At 36.7% G+C, this 16,236-nt stretch overlaps 2 protein-coding genes across 3 annotated transcripts in view; both read left to right on the forward strand.

The window, feature by feature from the left end:
- Positions 1–2,082, forward strand: part of Abca9 (ATP binding cassette subfamily A member 9) — a 79,494-nt gene extending 77,412 nt beyond the window's left edge. Inside the window, 2 exon segments of the mRNA XM_004870288.3 lie at positions 987–1,042; positions 1,174–2,082. Of these exon segments, the coding sequence (XP_004870345.3) occupies positions 987–1,042; positions 1,174–1,272 (155 nt within the window). The 3' untranslated portion in view covers positions 1,273–2,082.
- A 6,298-nt stretch (positions 2,083–8,380) lies between these two features.
- The window catches only part of Abca8 (ATP binding cassette subfamily A member 8), a 65,229-nt gene continuing 57,373 nt past the window's right edge, over positions 8,381–16,236 (forward strand). The window contains exons 1-4 of one of the 2 annotated variants that reach the window (XM_013067620.3): positions 8,381–8,549; positions 12,043–12,151; positions 12,623–12,722; positions 13,780–13,984. In XM_013067620.3, the coding sequence (XP_012923074.1) occupies positions 12,627–12,722; positions 13,780–13,984 (301 nt within the window). In that variant the 5' untranslated portion in view covers positions 8,381–8,549; positions 12,043–12,151; positions 12,623–12,626. The remainder of the gene's footprint in view (positions 8,550–12,042; positions 12,152–12,622; positions 12,723–13,779; positions 13,985–16,236) is intronic. The other variant, XM_013067621.3, reaches the window with a different exon arrangement.

Here is a 16,236-nt window from a genome sequence, read left to right on the forward strand (position 1 = left end):
ATCATTACATTCTCAGCAGCAATATGGACTTTATGGAGTTGACTAGGCCCGGTACTGTGCAAGCAAAGTGCACATCTTGTGGCACTTTCTTTTTCTGGCTGCATAGATCCTTCTTCTACATCAGATCACATTTGAGTCATACAAACTCCAGCAAAACTTGAGTGTTACATGCCTCTCCCAGCTCAGACTTGCCCTACTTTGGAGATCTGCAGCTGGAAAGATGGCATGGTCAGCTGTCTCTCTTTTTACTCTTTTCTCTTCTTGACTGATAAGCTGATATTCTGTGTCTCTCCAGGGTGCAGTGAAAGGGGAAGGGAGAAGAGATAATAAGGAGCAAAAGTTGATCATCAGAGCTGTAGTGTGACGCCAGGGTCTCCTGTGTAAGAGTGCAGTAACTGTGCAATATCTCAAGGCTAGAAACAGCAAGACTGTCATTGCCTTAGGTAAAGGTACAAAACACAGAAATGGTGATTGGAACCTGGGAGTGGAATCATGCAGAATTTGCCACCTTGACACAAATAGTGACTGTCCATCGAGGGATACACTTGGTGTCAGGCAGGGAGTGAAAGAATAAATGCCATGAGCCCCCCTTGTCTCGTGTCCCTTCTGCTAAGCTTTCCATTGGTAGAATCTACTAGAAGACATATTTCAAGGCAGCCTCTGGAGAAGAATGAGGGCTGGGAAAGAGATAAACATGGTAGTTTTCCAGCTCAGAGGAAACCATCCCTTAGCTGCACCTCCTTGAAAGCTCTGCAGCTTCTAATAGAGTTTTCCAATCTTCTGGTGCTTCCATCAAAACTCTAAGAAAGTGGGACAGTATTTCCATCCTACTGAACTATTTATAGTGCATTTGGATTCCCATATTTAGTACAAAAATATTTGTGATCAGATATTTTATATTTAAGGTCAATGTTTTGACCTTGACAAAGTAAAATTCTCCAAATAAAAAATATATAAGCACCTAATGTATATTCATCCTTGTGCAGTTAAACAGAGCTTTGACCTGGAGGAGTACAGCCTCTCGCAGTCCACCCTGGAGCAGGTGGGTCCATCTCAGTGATCTTCTGTCACCCATGAAATCCAAGTGCCCACAAAGGCTACCTTGTGCACATGGTTGATGCCATAGAAGGCAGCCTGACATCCCTCTCCTTTATGTTTTTTCTTCCATTACAGCTTTTCCTGGAGCTCTCCAAAGAGCAGGAACTGTATGACTTTGAAGAGGAACTGGATCCCTCTGTGAAGTGGAAGCTCCTCCCACAGGAGGAGCCCTAAAGCTTCATGCTCTGCTTCTCTTAAAGCTCATGACACTTTTTACGACAATGTTCTATGGCACTACTAGGCCTTATCTCAGATATGGCACAAATTACTTTTGAAACTCATGTGCTAATTTTTTTCAATAATATAGTGGGGCTGGTGGATAAAGTTAGGGCACTGAAGCCTGAGATTAGACCATGCCACCCAGCCACATCCCATTTTATAGGGTTATTTAAACCAGCATTCATGATATATTTGTTTATGTGTCTGAGGATGATACAAAGACCACTTACTTTTCTTTCCATGAACTTAAAATATTGAATATTTTCTTATCTTTTTTGTTAAGTGTACAATCAGACATAATACTGACATTAAGGGAAAGAGATTACCTAATGGCACAGATTTTGCTTTTTGTAATTTTCATTTTTTTAAGCAGTTCTTAGTTCTCTGATTCTTTTTTTAAATCATTTTCAGATTTTAGCTTGTAGAATATTGTTTTTTCTATTGTGACTATGAAAGGAATTTGAAATCTGTTAAGATACATGTTTGCAATATAAATTTGAATGTTCCAAGTTAATGGGACATATTATGATGTATTGTTACGTGCAAACTTGAAACCTTCCATATATATATATATATGAGATGAAAGGTTGTACTTTTCTGTTACAGACTAAAACTTCATTATTTCATTGGTCTTAATTTACCATACCTATATATAGTATGACCTATACCACTAACCCTAAGCCTAACCATGTAATACCTTAAAATGTGTTACACCTGACCATGTAACACCTTGAAATCAATACAATAAATTGTACATTTAATGTAGTACCATTTCTGTTTTATTACCACTATTACTGTTTCTAGCTATCTGAACATTCAAAGGCAGTTATATGGAAAACCTGTACTTTTATTCTAGTGTTTCTTGAATCTTTCTAGTTCATGAAAACCACACTGGCATCACTCCACTCACAGGAGAGCTTGAGCAAAGGGCCCCAGCTTTCTTATTTCAAAAGGGGGACTTACCACTTGTTGAAAACTACAGTTCACTTTACTTACCTTGGTACTAGAATAAATGTTCCTTGCAATAAGCCAAATAGTGCAAATACTGTATTAAAAGTCTTTCCCCCTAAATAAATCACAACTTTCTAAGACTTAATTCAATTGTACCATGAAAATTCTGTTAGATCAGGAAGCATTTTAGTGAAGCACTTTTTTAAAATGACAAAGTGTATATAATGCTATATTATGACAGCTGGCAAAGAAGTGTGTAGCACATCACTTTAATATCCTGTGGGCATATTTCTCAGGCTAAAAAAACAAAGCAAAAATGCTAACAATTTGAGTGAGAATCTTTTAAGAAAAATATTTGTATCTATCAGTCCTATAAAAGAAATTAAAACCTTAGATTTAGGCCACAGAACTTCAGAAATTTGACAGTTTTGGAAGCATAATAAGATAATGGCAATGTTAATTTCATTTATAAGAAGACTAAGAATACATTATATGCTAAATTTTGTGTCTATATTGACTATTGTATGCAAGCCTCGTAATAACATCGAGATAATTATTTTTGTTTATATTTTTTATTTGGGAAGCAGAATTTCTAAAATGGTTTACTAATCTCTAGACCCGGTGGATATGATGTGATATTGCCCCATTGTGTCTGTTGTAATGTGTGACACAATTCACATTAACACGGAAGGTTATCTGGGTGGGCATGGAGAGATTAGATTATGTGATTTAGTCTCCTGGTCCCTTAAAGATGGAAATGGTTTCTTTAGATAGTGGCAGCAGGGGAAGTCATGCAAGTTCAAGGTAAGAGGAAAACTTGAGGCTTGGTGTCTATGTTTGAAGATGGGGGAGGCACGGGAGGAGGAATGTGAGTGTCCTATAGTATTTGACAGACAACAGACAGAAGGAGAAAAACGGAACCGTGACTAACTACTTGGTATTATGAAGCTACTGAGATTATTGAGTATTTGCTGTTGTTTTTATAATAAATAGCATTACAACGACTAATGTAGTAGTTGATACCAAGAAAAAGGTGAGATGAAAAACCTGGAAGAAGTGTTTCTCATGCAGGGTGCAATTGCCAGAGACCTTTGAGCTGTCCCCAGTCCTCTAGTGGAACAGAACCCTACGAGGGTGACCATTCCCACTAAGACACTTAGGGACCACCATGCTGGGGCTGAAGGATAGGAGAGCAAAACAAACCCCTGGACACCATGAAGCATTACCACTTCTAGCATGATATGTTACTTCTCTACCCTTGTGCTTTTCTCAACAAACCTGTCATGGGACCATGATAAAATCACAGAAGCAAAATGTTTAACAGAACACGTGAATCATTACAGAAGAAAAAAAAGTAAATAAATCCTCTAGTTCCACTTGCTCTTACTAGACTTAAATATCACTAATTGTAAAGATCACACAGCAGGGTAATACATTATAGTTTCTCAAACACCTCTGAAGTCTAGGTTTTGATAACAGTTGCCTAGATTATTTCTTGGGGATCTAAAGGCTGCTTTTGCTGAAAACATTGACTTTTCACTTGAGCCTCAGAAATCTGATGGGTGACTGCAGTGGGATGAAAGTTTGACGTCTCTGTCTTCATTTACTCCCTTAACCCTTGTGTACCAGTCGGTGCTCACTAGAGAAACAAATCTTATGCAAGATATATAAATATGAGGATTTACAAGGTAGGCTTATAATGGCTGCTCCCAGAGTCAGGTGTGGAAGAGTGCAGAAGGGCTGTCTGAACGATGGAGCTATGAAGGATCCAGGAGAAGGTCAAAGGCCTGGAGCTCACTGCAGAGTCCTGTACAAGTCCATGTCAGGAGGCTGAAAGGTCTGCGCTGGAAGCCAAGAAACAATGTCCAAGGTGAAGCTGTAGGCTGGAGCTCCTCCAAAGAAACAGAAGCCAGCCTTCCTCCTTCATGTCCCTTCTATTCCATTCAGGAGACAACCCTACCCGGGGTGGGACTTCTGTCTTCAGTAAATCCCTTTATTGGAGTTATATGCCATTATTGAGTTCTATCCATGGCAATTTCATATCCAGAACTATGCTGATCCAATCTGGTAGGGCATTTCTTATTCAGGTTGACAAATCAGTATGTATGCTTGTAATATTTGGCCCCATCTCATTTCTGTTGTTCCCATTTTCAAAGATCCTATTGTGCAGTGCCACCATTATTTTCCTACTTGTTTATCTGTGTTGACTCTGCTTGTTTATACTTTCTTTACTTCCTGTTTGCACTATAACCATCTCCAAATTGTCTAACCAAGAGATAGTAATTTATCTATTACTGGCACTCATATAAATTTTCTCTTGTTTTGATTTATTAAATTATATCTGTGGAAATTTCAAAGCAAGAGAGTTAAAATCTTGCATTAAAATTGCTATCTTGAAATAAAACACTTACTGAGGGACAAAATACCTCTTTGGGTACAAGCGATGCAGTCATGACATAATTGGAGACCACCATAAGAAAAATGGAAACAGGCAGCATCCTAACCCCTTTTTTGCTCTTCATTAAAAGCATGATTCTCCTGGAACAGCTAGGTATTTAAAAGCTGTTTGGTTTTTTTTTGTTGTTGTTGTTTTTATGAATCATGACTCTTCATTTGGATCTACACATAACCAATAGGTAACTAAAAGCAAAACGAGTTCTGGGTTTCATTTTGTATCCTTTGTTACTGTTAATCTGGAGTCAAGTCTCTTTCTAGTTCTGCATATAGGTATGTTAATCATTTGGGGGGTGTCTGTCTAAAATTTGGCAAAACAAGGTTGATAAGCCCTGAGTTTACATATTCTCACCTTGTTTAAGACTGAGGACACCAGGTCGGAGGATTACCAGGACATTTAGTCCTGCCATGAAGTTTGTAGCCATTGTCCTGAAGTTGTCATCATCTGAAAATGAGACCACCCCTCAGTCAAAAGGATTTCAGAACTATGACACCAGAATGTAATAGCACTCAATGGGACCCCAGCCCACAAACCAATCCTTGAAATCTGGCTACCTTACATTGTGGGTAGGCCTGTCTGAAGCCCTGTATCAGTATGCCCCTTCCAGCTACCTAAGTTAGAGTCCCTCTAACTTTCCAATCAAAACTTTTCACCCTTGTAGATTTATGCTTTAGTTTTAATTTTCATTATTACTAAAAGCAAGAACCCAAGCTAGCCAGAGGTAACACAATTTAAGCCAAGACACAATGTGTTCAGATGGGTCCACTCTGATTTGTATTATACAGTAGATCTAGACTTTTGTTGTACTGAGTAAATGTTTGGAGCATTTGAAGTAAAAGGCAAACATAATTTATCCTGTGGGCTTAATAAATGAAACATTGCAATGACTATGAATAGATAATTTTAGTGATACTTCATTTATCTATTTTATATGAGATGCAAATTTCTCAACAGTGTCACAACTAACATTTTGTCCTGCAAAATTCTTTTTTGGGTGGTGATGAAAGTTTGTGTACTGTAGAACATTTAGTGGCATCCTTGGTCTCTACCCACTGGATGCCAGTCCCATTCCCACATGAGTGTGACAACCCAGGATATCTGAAGACATTTTCAAAATTGTACTATGTTGACCTGTTTATTACATCAACCACTTGATAATTTTATTGCATTGAGGTAAAGTAAAAAATGAAGAGTTCATGGCCATGAATCTCCTTTTTATAGGACTTTTGGTTTCTGGACCACAGTACAAAAACTGTTCTTATGGAACAAATCTAGTAAATTAGCGATAAAAATGATCAATAATCAAGAAGTATATGTAAACATTGCAATAACCTTTGTTTGAAGTTCACATCTCTGAATATTTTTAAGAGAGCAGAGGCCTCGGTTGCACAATAGTCTGTAAATTATTTCTGTGAGGGAAAATAAAGTACTCAATTAACTGAGGTCTATAGTGAAATCTCCAAAAGTAAATGTAGCAACAACTACCAGAAATAAAGTGAAATCCTACTTTGTAGGGGTGGTATTCCACCAGTTACAGAAGGAAAAGCCATGTCTTGAGAATCTTGATAGAAAAGGTTCATGTTGAGGTTAATGTTATCAGCTTAAAAGGAAAGAAATTCTTACTCTGCACTGAATCTTCCTTACCTGGAACTTGAGGATACACTTAGCTCATCCATTAGCAACTATCTCAGGATTCTGAATAGTAAAGGACCTCAGAGATCTTATCATTATTTGCTTATTTCACAAGTTAGAATGTGACAGATAACATTACTTGTTTACAAAAATATAGGTGTATCTCAGGTCATGACTAATATTTGCAAATTTAGCTTCAGAAAGTACAGTGACAATGGAAATTAATTTTTTTAATACTCTGAGCTATGTAAAATGAAATATAAGATCTAATTGTAGGCTGGATAATGACTTACATAATGAATATACATTAATAAATGTATATTCTATTTCTCATATTTTCTCTTTTCCCTTCTTTCCTTTCCCCTATCCCTCCCACTTCCCCTACTCCTTTAGACCTTTTCTTCCTATTTCACATTAACTGTATTGTATACCTTAAATGTACCAATAAACTTAATGAAAAAATGTATATTAAATTTTAATTTGTTTGATCAAGACCAAAGTCTTTGCTATGGTTGGCTTATTTGGATTTTCATTCTTATCTACATAGCTCCATGCCCTTTGTGAACCACATTGCTTTGTTTATGACCTTTTGCGTTGAGCACTTATTTAAGATGAGGCCCAGTGACTAATGGTGCTGAATTTGGGAAGTGAACTGGAAAGGGTGAAAAAGACTGTCCATGAAAATAAAAACAGGACTGTACCCACTGGGCATAGTGGTGCATGCCTGTGATCCCAGCACTGGGGAAGCTGAAGCAGGAGACCACCCTGGGCTACACAGTGAGTTCAAGACCACCTGAACCACACAGCAAGATCCTGTCTAGAAAAACAAAAACAAAAAGAAAGAAATTTTAAAAAAAGAAATGCAATGATTATAAAATATAAAATTAAAAATTGAAAAAATAAATAAAACTGAAAAAGTGGAAAATTGAGGTAAAAATGTTTGTATCAGATAATCCAGATTTGTTATTGCCCTTTTCATTCTTCATCTTCAACTAAACTTAAGTTATTCTGTCGCTTTGAGTAGCTCAGCTTACTCACTAATTGATTATTTTCTCACTATTTTTAAATTTTTTCCTGGCAATTCTTCATGTCATTCATTTACATTATCAAAAGAGAACTTATAATCTCAAAATCTAGCCATAGTATGTTCTGCCTTCTAACTAGCCAACTTCATTGTCTTTATCACTTAGACTATATACTCTTTAGCCACATTTTATCTTCCGACTCTGACTTTCCACCACACCCATCCTAAACTACCCAACCAGAACCTGCAGTTCTTTATTCCTTCACTTGTTAAGTTGGGCATTGTCAGAAAAAAATATTTCTCATGCTTGCCAAATGCAACAAAACTGTATATATGTGTATATTATCCACATTCCTTGTTATCCTGTGGAATCAGTATTCCTGGGGACTCAATACATAGGCAAAAAATCACAGTGTCTTCATCATAATTCCTGACATCATTGCTGGTGTTTCAACATCCGACTTGATGACCCAGTGTTCTACTCAGCACTCTGGTGTGTCATTTCCTTGGCTTTCGCATTTCCTCTAATCTTTTTCTTCTTTTCTCCTCTGTCACTGCCTCCTCCACCCTCTAACACACCAACGAATTATATAGCTCAGGATATCAATTGTGTTCAGGTTGAGAAACTCTCATAGAAGTAAATACTGTACAAAAATGAGGTGAAGGAATGAGGTTCAAAATGATTAGATTATTTAACTAGACACATCAGCCAGGAGATCCAGGACTCCTGGGTAGAGATAAAAGCCTTTTCTCTAGTCTTTTTAGTTTTTACTGTTTAATGTTAGTATCTTATATTTTGAAGTATGCTAATTTCTCCTGGGGCATAGAAAAATTACAAATACTGGATTCTCTCAGCAATAGAGCTCTTTAGAATCCTGAAACAACCAGCCAACCAAATACAGCTTGTTGGTCTCTGCTGCAGAAACTGGCTGAAAGTCAATAAAAGGAATTTGTTCAAGAGTGATCACGTGAATTCGATGTTCAGCAAGCCAAGAAAATTGCAACTGTGCTCTCTCTAAAAAGCAGTCTGATTGGGAGCTTTCAGAGCAGACAGAGTTCAAGTATAAGAAAGATGTATAGACCAGTAAGAAATGTGAACCATTTTCTTGGAAAAAACAAGACCCAAGAATGAACTGAGTTTATAGGTCACTTTCTTCAGAAACCCCAAAAGTAAGTTTATCTTAATTTTTGTATTTGTATTATACAATTATAAATATGTTTCATATACTAAATATCAAATATCTGTGGGGAAATTTATTAAAACTTAATTTAATATTTCTGAATATCAACTGATAAACTGCACAGACAAAAAGGACTCTGCAAATAAGTATCTTTTAAAAAATTGTGACCATGAGATTTTTTTAAATGAGGAAATGTGCCAGTTAACTGGAAATTTGCTAGATAGGTCATAAGAAACTGAAAGATTTGGCTGTATTTGATGTGTGACTCTGAATGTGAATGCCTTTGCTAATGTAATTATACAGTGTATGATTTTATTACATGGCAATTTGCAGGATTTTGTATGTATTTACTCTGTGAGAGTATTTACTGTTAATATTTAGAGAAATGTTTTTATTGTTTCTGCCTCTCAGTCTCAGACTGATATTTTTGAAATGGAAGATATATCCCTGCATCTTTTACTCTTGGAATATAAATGTGCAAGTCAGATTGAGAAATGTGTACTGTTTATTACAACTGTTCAATTTCAGGTCCACTTCCTTTGCCATTGTGAGTTGTTTGTAATCAACAGTTTTCCTTTGTTGTGGTGAAACAAAAGGTTTTCTTCTGATTTTAACATTAGCATGGCAGAAGAAAAATCAGCATCTTTACAGTTAGAAGTAAACTATGAAATTTATCATAACAAGACTATGCTTTACTTTTTGTTCAGAAAGCATATATTCAATGTAAAAGCATATATGAATCAGGGAAGAAAAGTGAACACAGAAGAGTTTAAGGCACTTGGTTACACACTAAGACTGATTTACTTGGGAATCCAGCTCAGTTTGTCAGGCTACACTGGGCTGTGACTGATTTCATAATCGGGAGATCACCCCTTTGGCAGATTCACCCTGCCCAACAATCTCCTCAAGAACATCTACAATACCAGAAGCAACCCATGGGAGTCCTGGACGTCCTGACCTGAGGCTTTTTTTCTTGAATTTCCTCCTCTATCTAGCTGTCATTCTGTAGGCTTTCTGTCCTGTTGTCTCCATCACCTGCTTCTACTAGACTTGCCTCTTAATCTTGCTAACCAGCCATGTGCAGGTTCCTGGTCTGATGATACCCTCTGAGCCTGCAGTGGCCAAGTGCTTCCCACTGAAAATTGTCCCTGCACTCCTTGCCTGATCACTGACTCTAGGAAATAGCACCACCCAGTGTATGATTCTATCTCATGCCTGAGACGAGGGCTTTGGACAGGGACACACTACTCCTATCTCTGTGACAATGTTGCAGAAAAACTATGCTGGCCATTCTGCAGCCACATGGAAAACAAAAAGAGGTCACTTTCAGCTAATTTCAAGATGTAAGAGCCAATTGACATAGGTCAGCATGGAGATGCAGGTTTTGTGCCTTAAAGTCCTGTTTCATTTATATAAGCCATCCCTGTCATGCTTTGCATAAAATTAATGTTCTTTATAAAATAATATTTTTTGTAATTCAGGCTAAGAAATCTATTTTCTTATGCAATTATAACCTTTTATGAATATATTATAAACATTTGTTCTTCTTTATAGACAAACTTTCCAGGAAATGCCAAGCACGTCATATTTGTGTAGGAGTCGTTGATTGGGGTTATTAGAAGACGTAAAAATCAACCATGCACTGAAACTTTTCCTCTTGGGAAATACATACAGTGTCTGCTGCAAAAAAATTTGTATAAAGTCCCACACTTTGATGGTTATTTTTGTGTGTCAACCTGGCCAAGTTTTGGTACTCAGTTGTTTGGTCAAATACTAGTGTAAACGTTGCAAAAGTGGTACTTTTCTTAGCTTAATATTTAAGGCAGTAGATTTTGAGAAAGCATATTACTATCCCAGGGGTGAGTGAATTTTATTTAATCAGGTGAAGGCCTAGAAAACACATGCTGAAGTTCTCCAAGAGAATATGGTATTCTCTTCAAGATTCCAACCTAGAAGCCTTGCTTAAATTTCCAGCTTGCAGCCCTGCAAAAGTTGGACTTAAGAATTCAATACCAACTCTTTCCTCAGTTTCTAGCCTGGTAGCCTTCACTTCAGATTTTAAAATTGCTACCCCACAGTTGGAAGTTGGATGAACCCAATTCTTTAAAATCAATTAATCTCTCTTTTCTGTTAAAGTTAATGTATATTGATATCAATAGATAGCTATATATATACATATATATATATATATATATATATGCACACACACACCCTATTGTCCATTTATCTGGAGATCCTTGACTGACATGTGCACCAACTTTTCAGAAGACCCTTCTTCCCCTCAGGAACACTTTCATACAAGTGAGAATTCCTGAGTGTAACTTGATGCTTCTGTTGCAGGAAGGGACTCATCTACCACTGTACTTCCACTTCCTGATTATTCCTGCTCAGGGGCTCCTTTCAAGATGGTCCAGATCTAACTTGTTTCATCTCTTCATCTTTTCCTCACTAAAGTCATTTACCCACTCAAACCACATGTGCACAGCCCCCCACACACACACAGCAGAAGTGCCATTGGTTCACATTCTTGGAAATCATAGATGTTACTCTGCCCCTCAGGATCAGGGTGACTGGACCGCCCAAATGCTGAGAGGAGCTGCATTCACAACATGCCCTTCCATAGAGGGCCTGGCCTTCCATTTCCTCAGGCTGCAGCTCAACTCTCCCAGCTGTCAACTTGGGAAGAATGATATTTCCCCAGAACATTGCACAGTAACATCCTTCAAACCATGTTGTGAAGAATCACTTTATTTCTAATTCCCAGAGCAATAATTATACAAATACTAAACATATACTGTAATGTTGCAGAAATTTTATATTGCTATAAAAGCTGCTAAAGCAAATTCTTTATTCTCTTTACTGTTTCTTTGCTGATCAAAAACCAAGATTGCTTTCAATAGTATCATTCTATGTGCCCAACATAGAATGGCTGAGGTGGTGCTCGTGGTGAGAAGCACTCCTCATCAGAAAAGAGTATGTAAGAGGGTGAGTGCCCAAGTTTGACTCAAATTCCACTGTGTGCTTCCTCAATCTAAGGCTCTAAAGTAGTAAACACTATTTCTCTCCATTCCCAAGTTCTCCCACTAGAGCACACTCATCTTGTTTTTATTTAGCAGTCCTGCCCTCTAAGACTATAACCACTTCCTTTATAACCTGCGTCATTTTGATTCTTCCAGATGGTCAATGACAGGAAGCAGAAAAAGATAGGTCAAAGCTCATGGGTTCTTAATCCAGCTCAAGACTTTCTGAATTCTTCTCAAGGAAACTCTTTCCACCACCTTCAGCACACCACGTATTATGGTCTTTCCATGGTAACTTGTGAAATCAATACGTACATTGATTCAACTCATGACTGTCATGAAATATCTACTCTTGTGTATTATATTATAAACAGAGAAGGTGGAACTAAATTTCTGTAAAATGAGAAGAAGGATGATGATGATTGGTAATTGTATACCTAATAACTGCAATTCCTTTTCTAGGTTCATCACCTAGATATCTTGTCTCAGGTGAACAGAGAGTCATTATATTTATGATATAATCCCCTTTACATTGTCAAAAAGAACAGAATCATTTGGATCCAAAAATCTGGTATGTTTTCTATATTAACATTGTAACATTTTCATAGAAGAAATATGAAGATTAAGTTTTCCCCCCAGGGAAAATGAAATTGTGTAGTTGCCTCACATCCTATTAATATAAGTGAAATGACTTCTGTAAAAGCTCACAAAATATCTCTTAAATTGTTTTTAAATAAATCAGTTTCTAAAGATTTGTATTGCAGAGAATCTAACAATGCAAATGCATTAAAATGTGTTTATAGAATGAATAGATGTATATATGTTTAAGAAAATACACTGTTGAAAAAGTCAACAGTGGAAGAAGGAGATGTGGAAGAAGGAGAGATAAAAGGCATTAGAGAGATGAAGGGCTAAATTTGGATTCACAGAATTTAAACATCTCTTTGGAAATGTGGGGTAATCAGGGTATGAATTGTTTTCACAAAATCTTTTCTTATATTAAGATCTTAACCTCTATTTCTCCTTTTTTCTTATTAAACAGCAAAATGGTGAAAAGAAAGATAAGCGTGTGTCAACAAACATGGGCCCTATTTTGCAAGAACTTGATTAAAAAAAAGAGAATGAAAAGGGACACTTTGATGGTATGATGCAATGTTTATGTTCTTTCATATGTGTGCTGTTAAAATGCATTTCCCTCTGTGGCAAGTATTCTTTATAGACTGGCCCTGAAAAATAAACCACATTTCTTTGCAGTGAAGGCGGAGCCAATATATTAAGGACTAAATATAATAAAGAAGGCAGAAATTGAAATTCAATAAATATTTTAAAAGCTTAAGAAGGCATTTAAATATTAGTGTTGTATTCGTTAATGCTAAGATGAAGATGGTGGTGAATTAAGATAAAGATGATGGTAAATTGAAGGAATGATAAACATTTGACCCAATAGATGCAATGTCTGGGAACAAGGACTTAGTTTTTGATCTATTTTTTTAAAATAAGCATTTGGTTTCTTAAGAAAATAGAGATTTCAGAGAGTTGATACAATAGGGTGGAGGAAAAAAAACATTATTTCTTATAATCTTGCATGATTTAAGTATCAGATAGGCATAACTAGTTAGCATTTGTTGTTCAAATTGTGATTGTGCTAAGCACATATTCAGTGAACTTCTTTGTAAGGCCAAATACTTTGGAAATTAAAAAATTGAAAAGTGATTTGTTATTTGTAGTTTACAGGTTTCTAGGCCTAATACCTACCATACCAGGCCAGTATTCTAAGGTCCCCGCAGTTTTTAACTTTTCAATCCTGCAGTCTTGAAATGTAACCAAGGTATTAATTATTTCTAAAGAAAAATGCCTTAGAACTGTCATGTGTCACATACACTTACAGTAAAATCAAACATATTGGTGCATAAAGTTTAAGCCTCTGATCACAGCCCAATTGTCAGTGCTTTTGATATGCATTAGAATCCAATATATGCACAGGCGCAAGCTTTAGAGAGCAATCAACCTCACTTCTATGGAAAATTCATTGAAATTAGTGACACTGTTCAACCTCTGTGTTTCGCATATGTCAACAAGCACACACTACAGGAGATGAATTGGAAATGTAGCCAAACAAAAGCACAGCTATATGACAAAACGGATTGTGACTGACTTATTTGTCATTATTTTCTTCATTCTTTCTCTCTGAGTATGTAGGAATGGTTGTACTCAGCATTTTTACTATTGATCTTGTGCACCTTTTACACACTTCATGAAGTTTATGATTTTTCATCAATGCCTCCTGTAGACCTGGGACGTATAGATTCATTTAATGATTCCGCATTTGTGATTGCATACACACCTTTCAATAAAACAACTCAAAGGATAATGAATAAAGTCTCTTCTGCCTCCTTCATGACGGGTAAGTTTTATATAAAATCGGGGAATTTCTGCATTTAATTTGGTCACAAACATATACCATTAATTTATAGTTAATAAAATGTTTGCTGTCAAAACTACCAGGTAATACAGAATGTCAATATAATTTCCTTTGATTACAGAAAAGGGCTACAAATCATTATCTGCAAACAAAATAAAGCCAGGGAGAAGAGTGCTTATACCACTCATTCTCTAAACAAAGTAAATAACTAACTTATGTACAGATTTTTGAAACACAAGACTGGATTTTCAAACTTTGGAGTGTTTAGGGGTTTGTTGATACTAAAATGAGACCCTTGCTGTTCAAGTAACATTTAGAAGTCTGAAGGTGTTTGGTTGTGTTCTTGGCTAACAAGCATTTATCAATGCCCTTTCTTGAATTTGAAATTAAATCACTCCTTAACATCCAAAAGATTTTTCCTTTTCAAATGTGAAGGTTCCTTCTAGGTGTATTCTATGTTTCAAGGTCTGTTCTTCCTGCCCGGTGTGGTGGCCAATGTCTGTAATCCTAGTACTTGGGGAGGCTGAGACAGGAGGATTGCCACGAGTTCAAGGCCAGTCTGGAGTACGTAGTGAGTTCAAGGCCAGCCTAAATTACAGAGTGAGACCCTGTCTCAAAGAAACAGAAACAAAAAACAAACAAATCCTGTCCACAGTTGAGTTATTTTACAGTTGAGTAGCTATCCGTGAATATGTAAGATGAGCATTATCACTGCAAATAGAACTTGGCCATAATTTTTTTTCTCTTTTTAAAATAACACTGAGCTTGGTTCAAAGAACTTTTGATTAATGTAATTATAGCACTCTGTATAAATCCTAAAGCAACTGTAAGCCATCTTTATCCTCTTTTATAGTATCTTTTCAATAGCATGTTATTTATCTTGAACCTTTCATTGATAAGTGAAAGAATCCTGACACATATAGTTTTAAGTAAAAACGTAATTACCAACTGTACTTATTCTAGACTTGTTAGTTTAGTTTCAAGACTTACTTCTAATCAGATTAGCAACACTCATGGAAGAAAAGCATATCTTTTCTCATATTCCAGTTCATAGGATCTCAGTCCCCATGACAATACCTCCAAACCACATAATGGAAAGAAAAGAGGAAGTGTGATGTCACCCCTAAATCTCAAGAGGCTTAGTAGAAGGACGAATGGAAATCAGGAGAATAAAGCTCACAGATTATTTTTCTTTTTACAAGTACATATGCATATCTGATAGTGTTCTTTAACATAAAATGAGAAAAAAACCCTAAAAAAATCATCCATGAAGATTACTCCATAAATGTGATTTAAATTTGAGCATCAAAATGTCACAGAAGGAAACTGAAATTACCTTGGAGTATCAGAATCCCCCTCAAAGAGCGCTGTTCTTAGGTGACCTGCAGACTTTCATACAAGTTGCTGGAAATTAATATAACCACTTTTCCCTTTTTAGACAGCTCTGTCCATAGATCCACACTGGTCCATGTAACCATTAAATTTGCTTTGAATTCTGACCCCAAAAAGCAAGTTCCGTATTCAGAAGTTCCCGATCACTGTAGCACAAATGCAAGCACCTACTATGTAGAGTCTCTGTGGCCCTCAGTTCCCAGATGATGCCGGGCTTTCCTTCCTGTCCATGCATCAGTGTACACTGCGAACCTGTGGATGTGAACTGTCCCAAACTTACCTTCCTGTGGCACCTCACCAAACATCATAGCACTCCTTACACCTAAATTTGCAACACTACACAATACCTCTTACCTACCAATGCTGAATCCACTTCTTATTCCAGATTGTGTCCTGATGTGAATGTCCACTGAAGGCCCACCTTCACCCCATCCTGAGATGTGTTGGACACATCCTGTCTTTGGTGGATGTCCTGCTGAGGTCCACAGTGTTCTGAACTTGTGCTTCTGAATATTCCCAGGCAAATGCAATGATAATATTTGTTAGACAGTTACCATGTCCCATATTTTTAGAGTTTAGTCTCACAATCAACACAGCATCTTTAAGATGATGGAGGAACAAATGTTTGGTATCCTGTCAAGTATCCCACAGATTTAGGATAGGCACTAAGGGTTAAGATCCATTTTTATAAGAATGCCTGATGTCTGGTCTTCCCCTTTTACACAAATACCCATTGCAATGAAGAAACAAGTATTCACTTTTCATTCTTTCAGTTTTTAACATATATTTGTATAAAATTTTATACACACATTTATTATAGAGTTGAACACAATATCTGTGGA

This window comes from Heterocephalus glaber, unplaced genomic scaffold (assembly GCF_053883595.1).
Source record: "Heterocephalus glaber isolate CG9 unplaced genomic scaffold, H.glaber_assembly_v1.0 deba00000937, whole genome shotgun sequence".
Classification (NCBI taxonomy): domain Eukaryota; kingdom Metazoa; phylum Chordata; class Mammalia; order Rodentia; family Bathyergidae; genus Heterocephalus; species Heterocephalus glaber.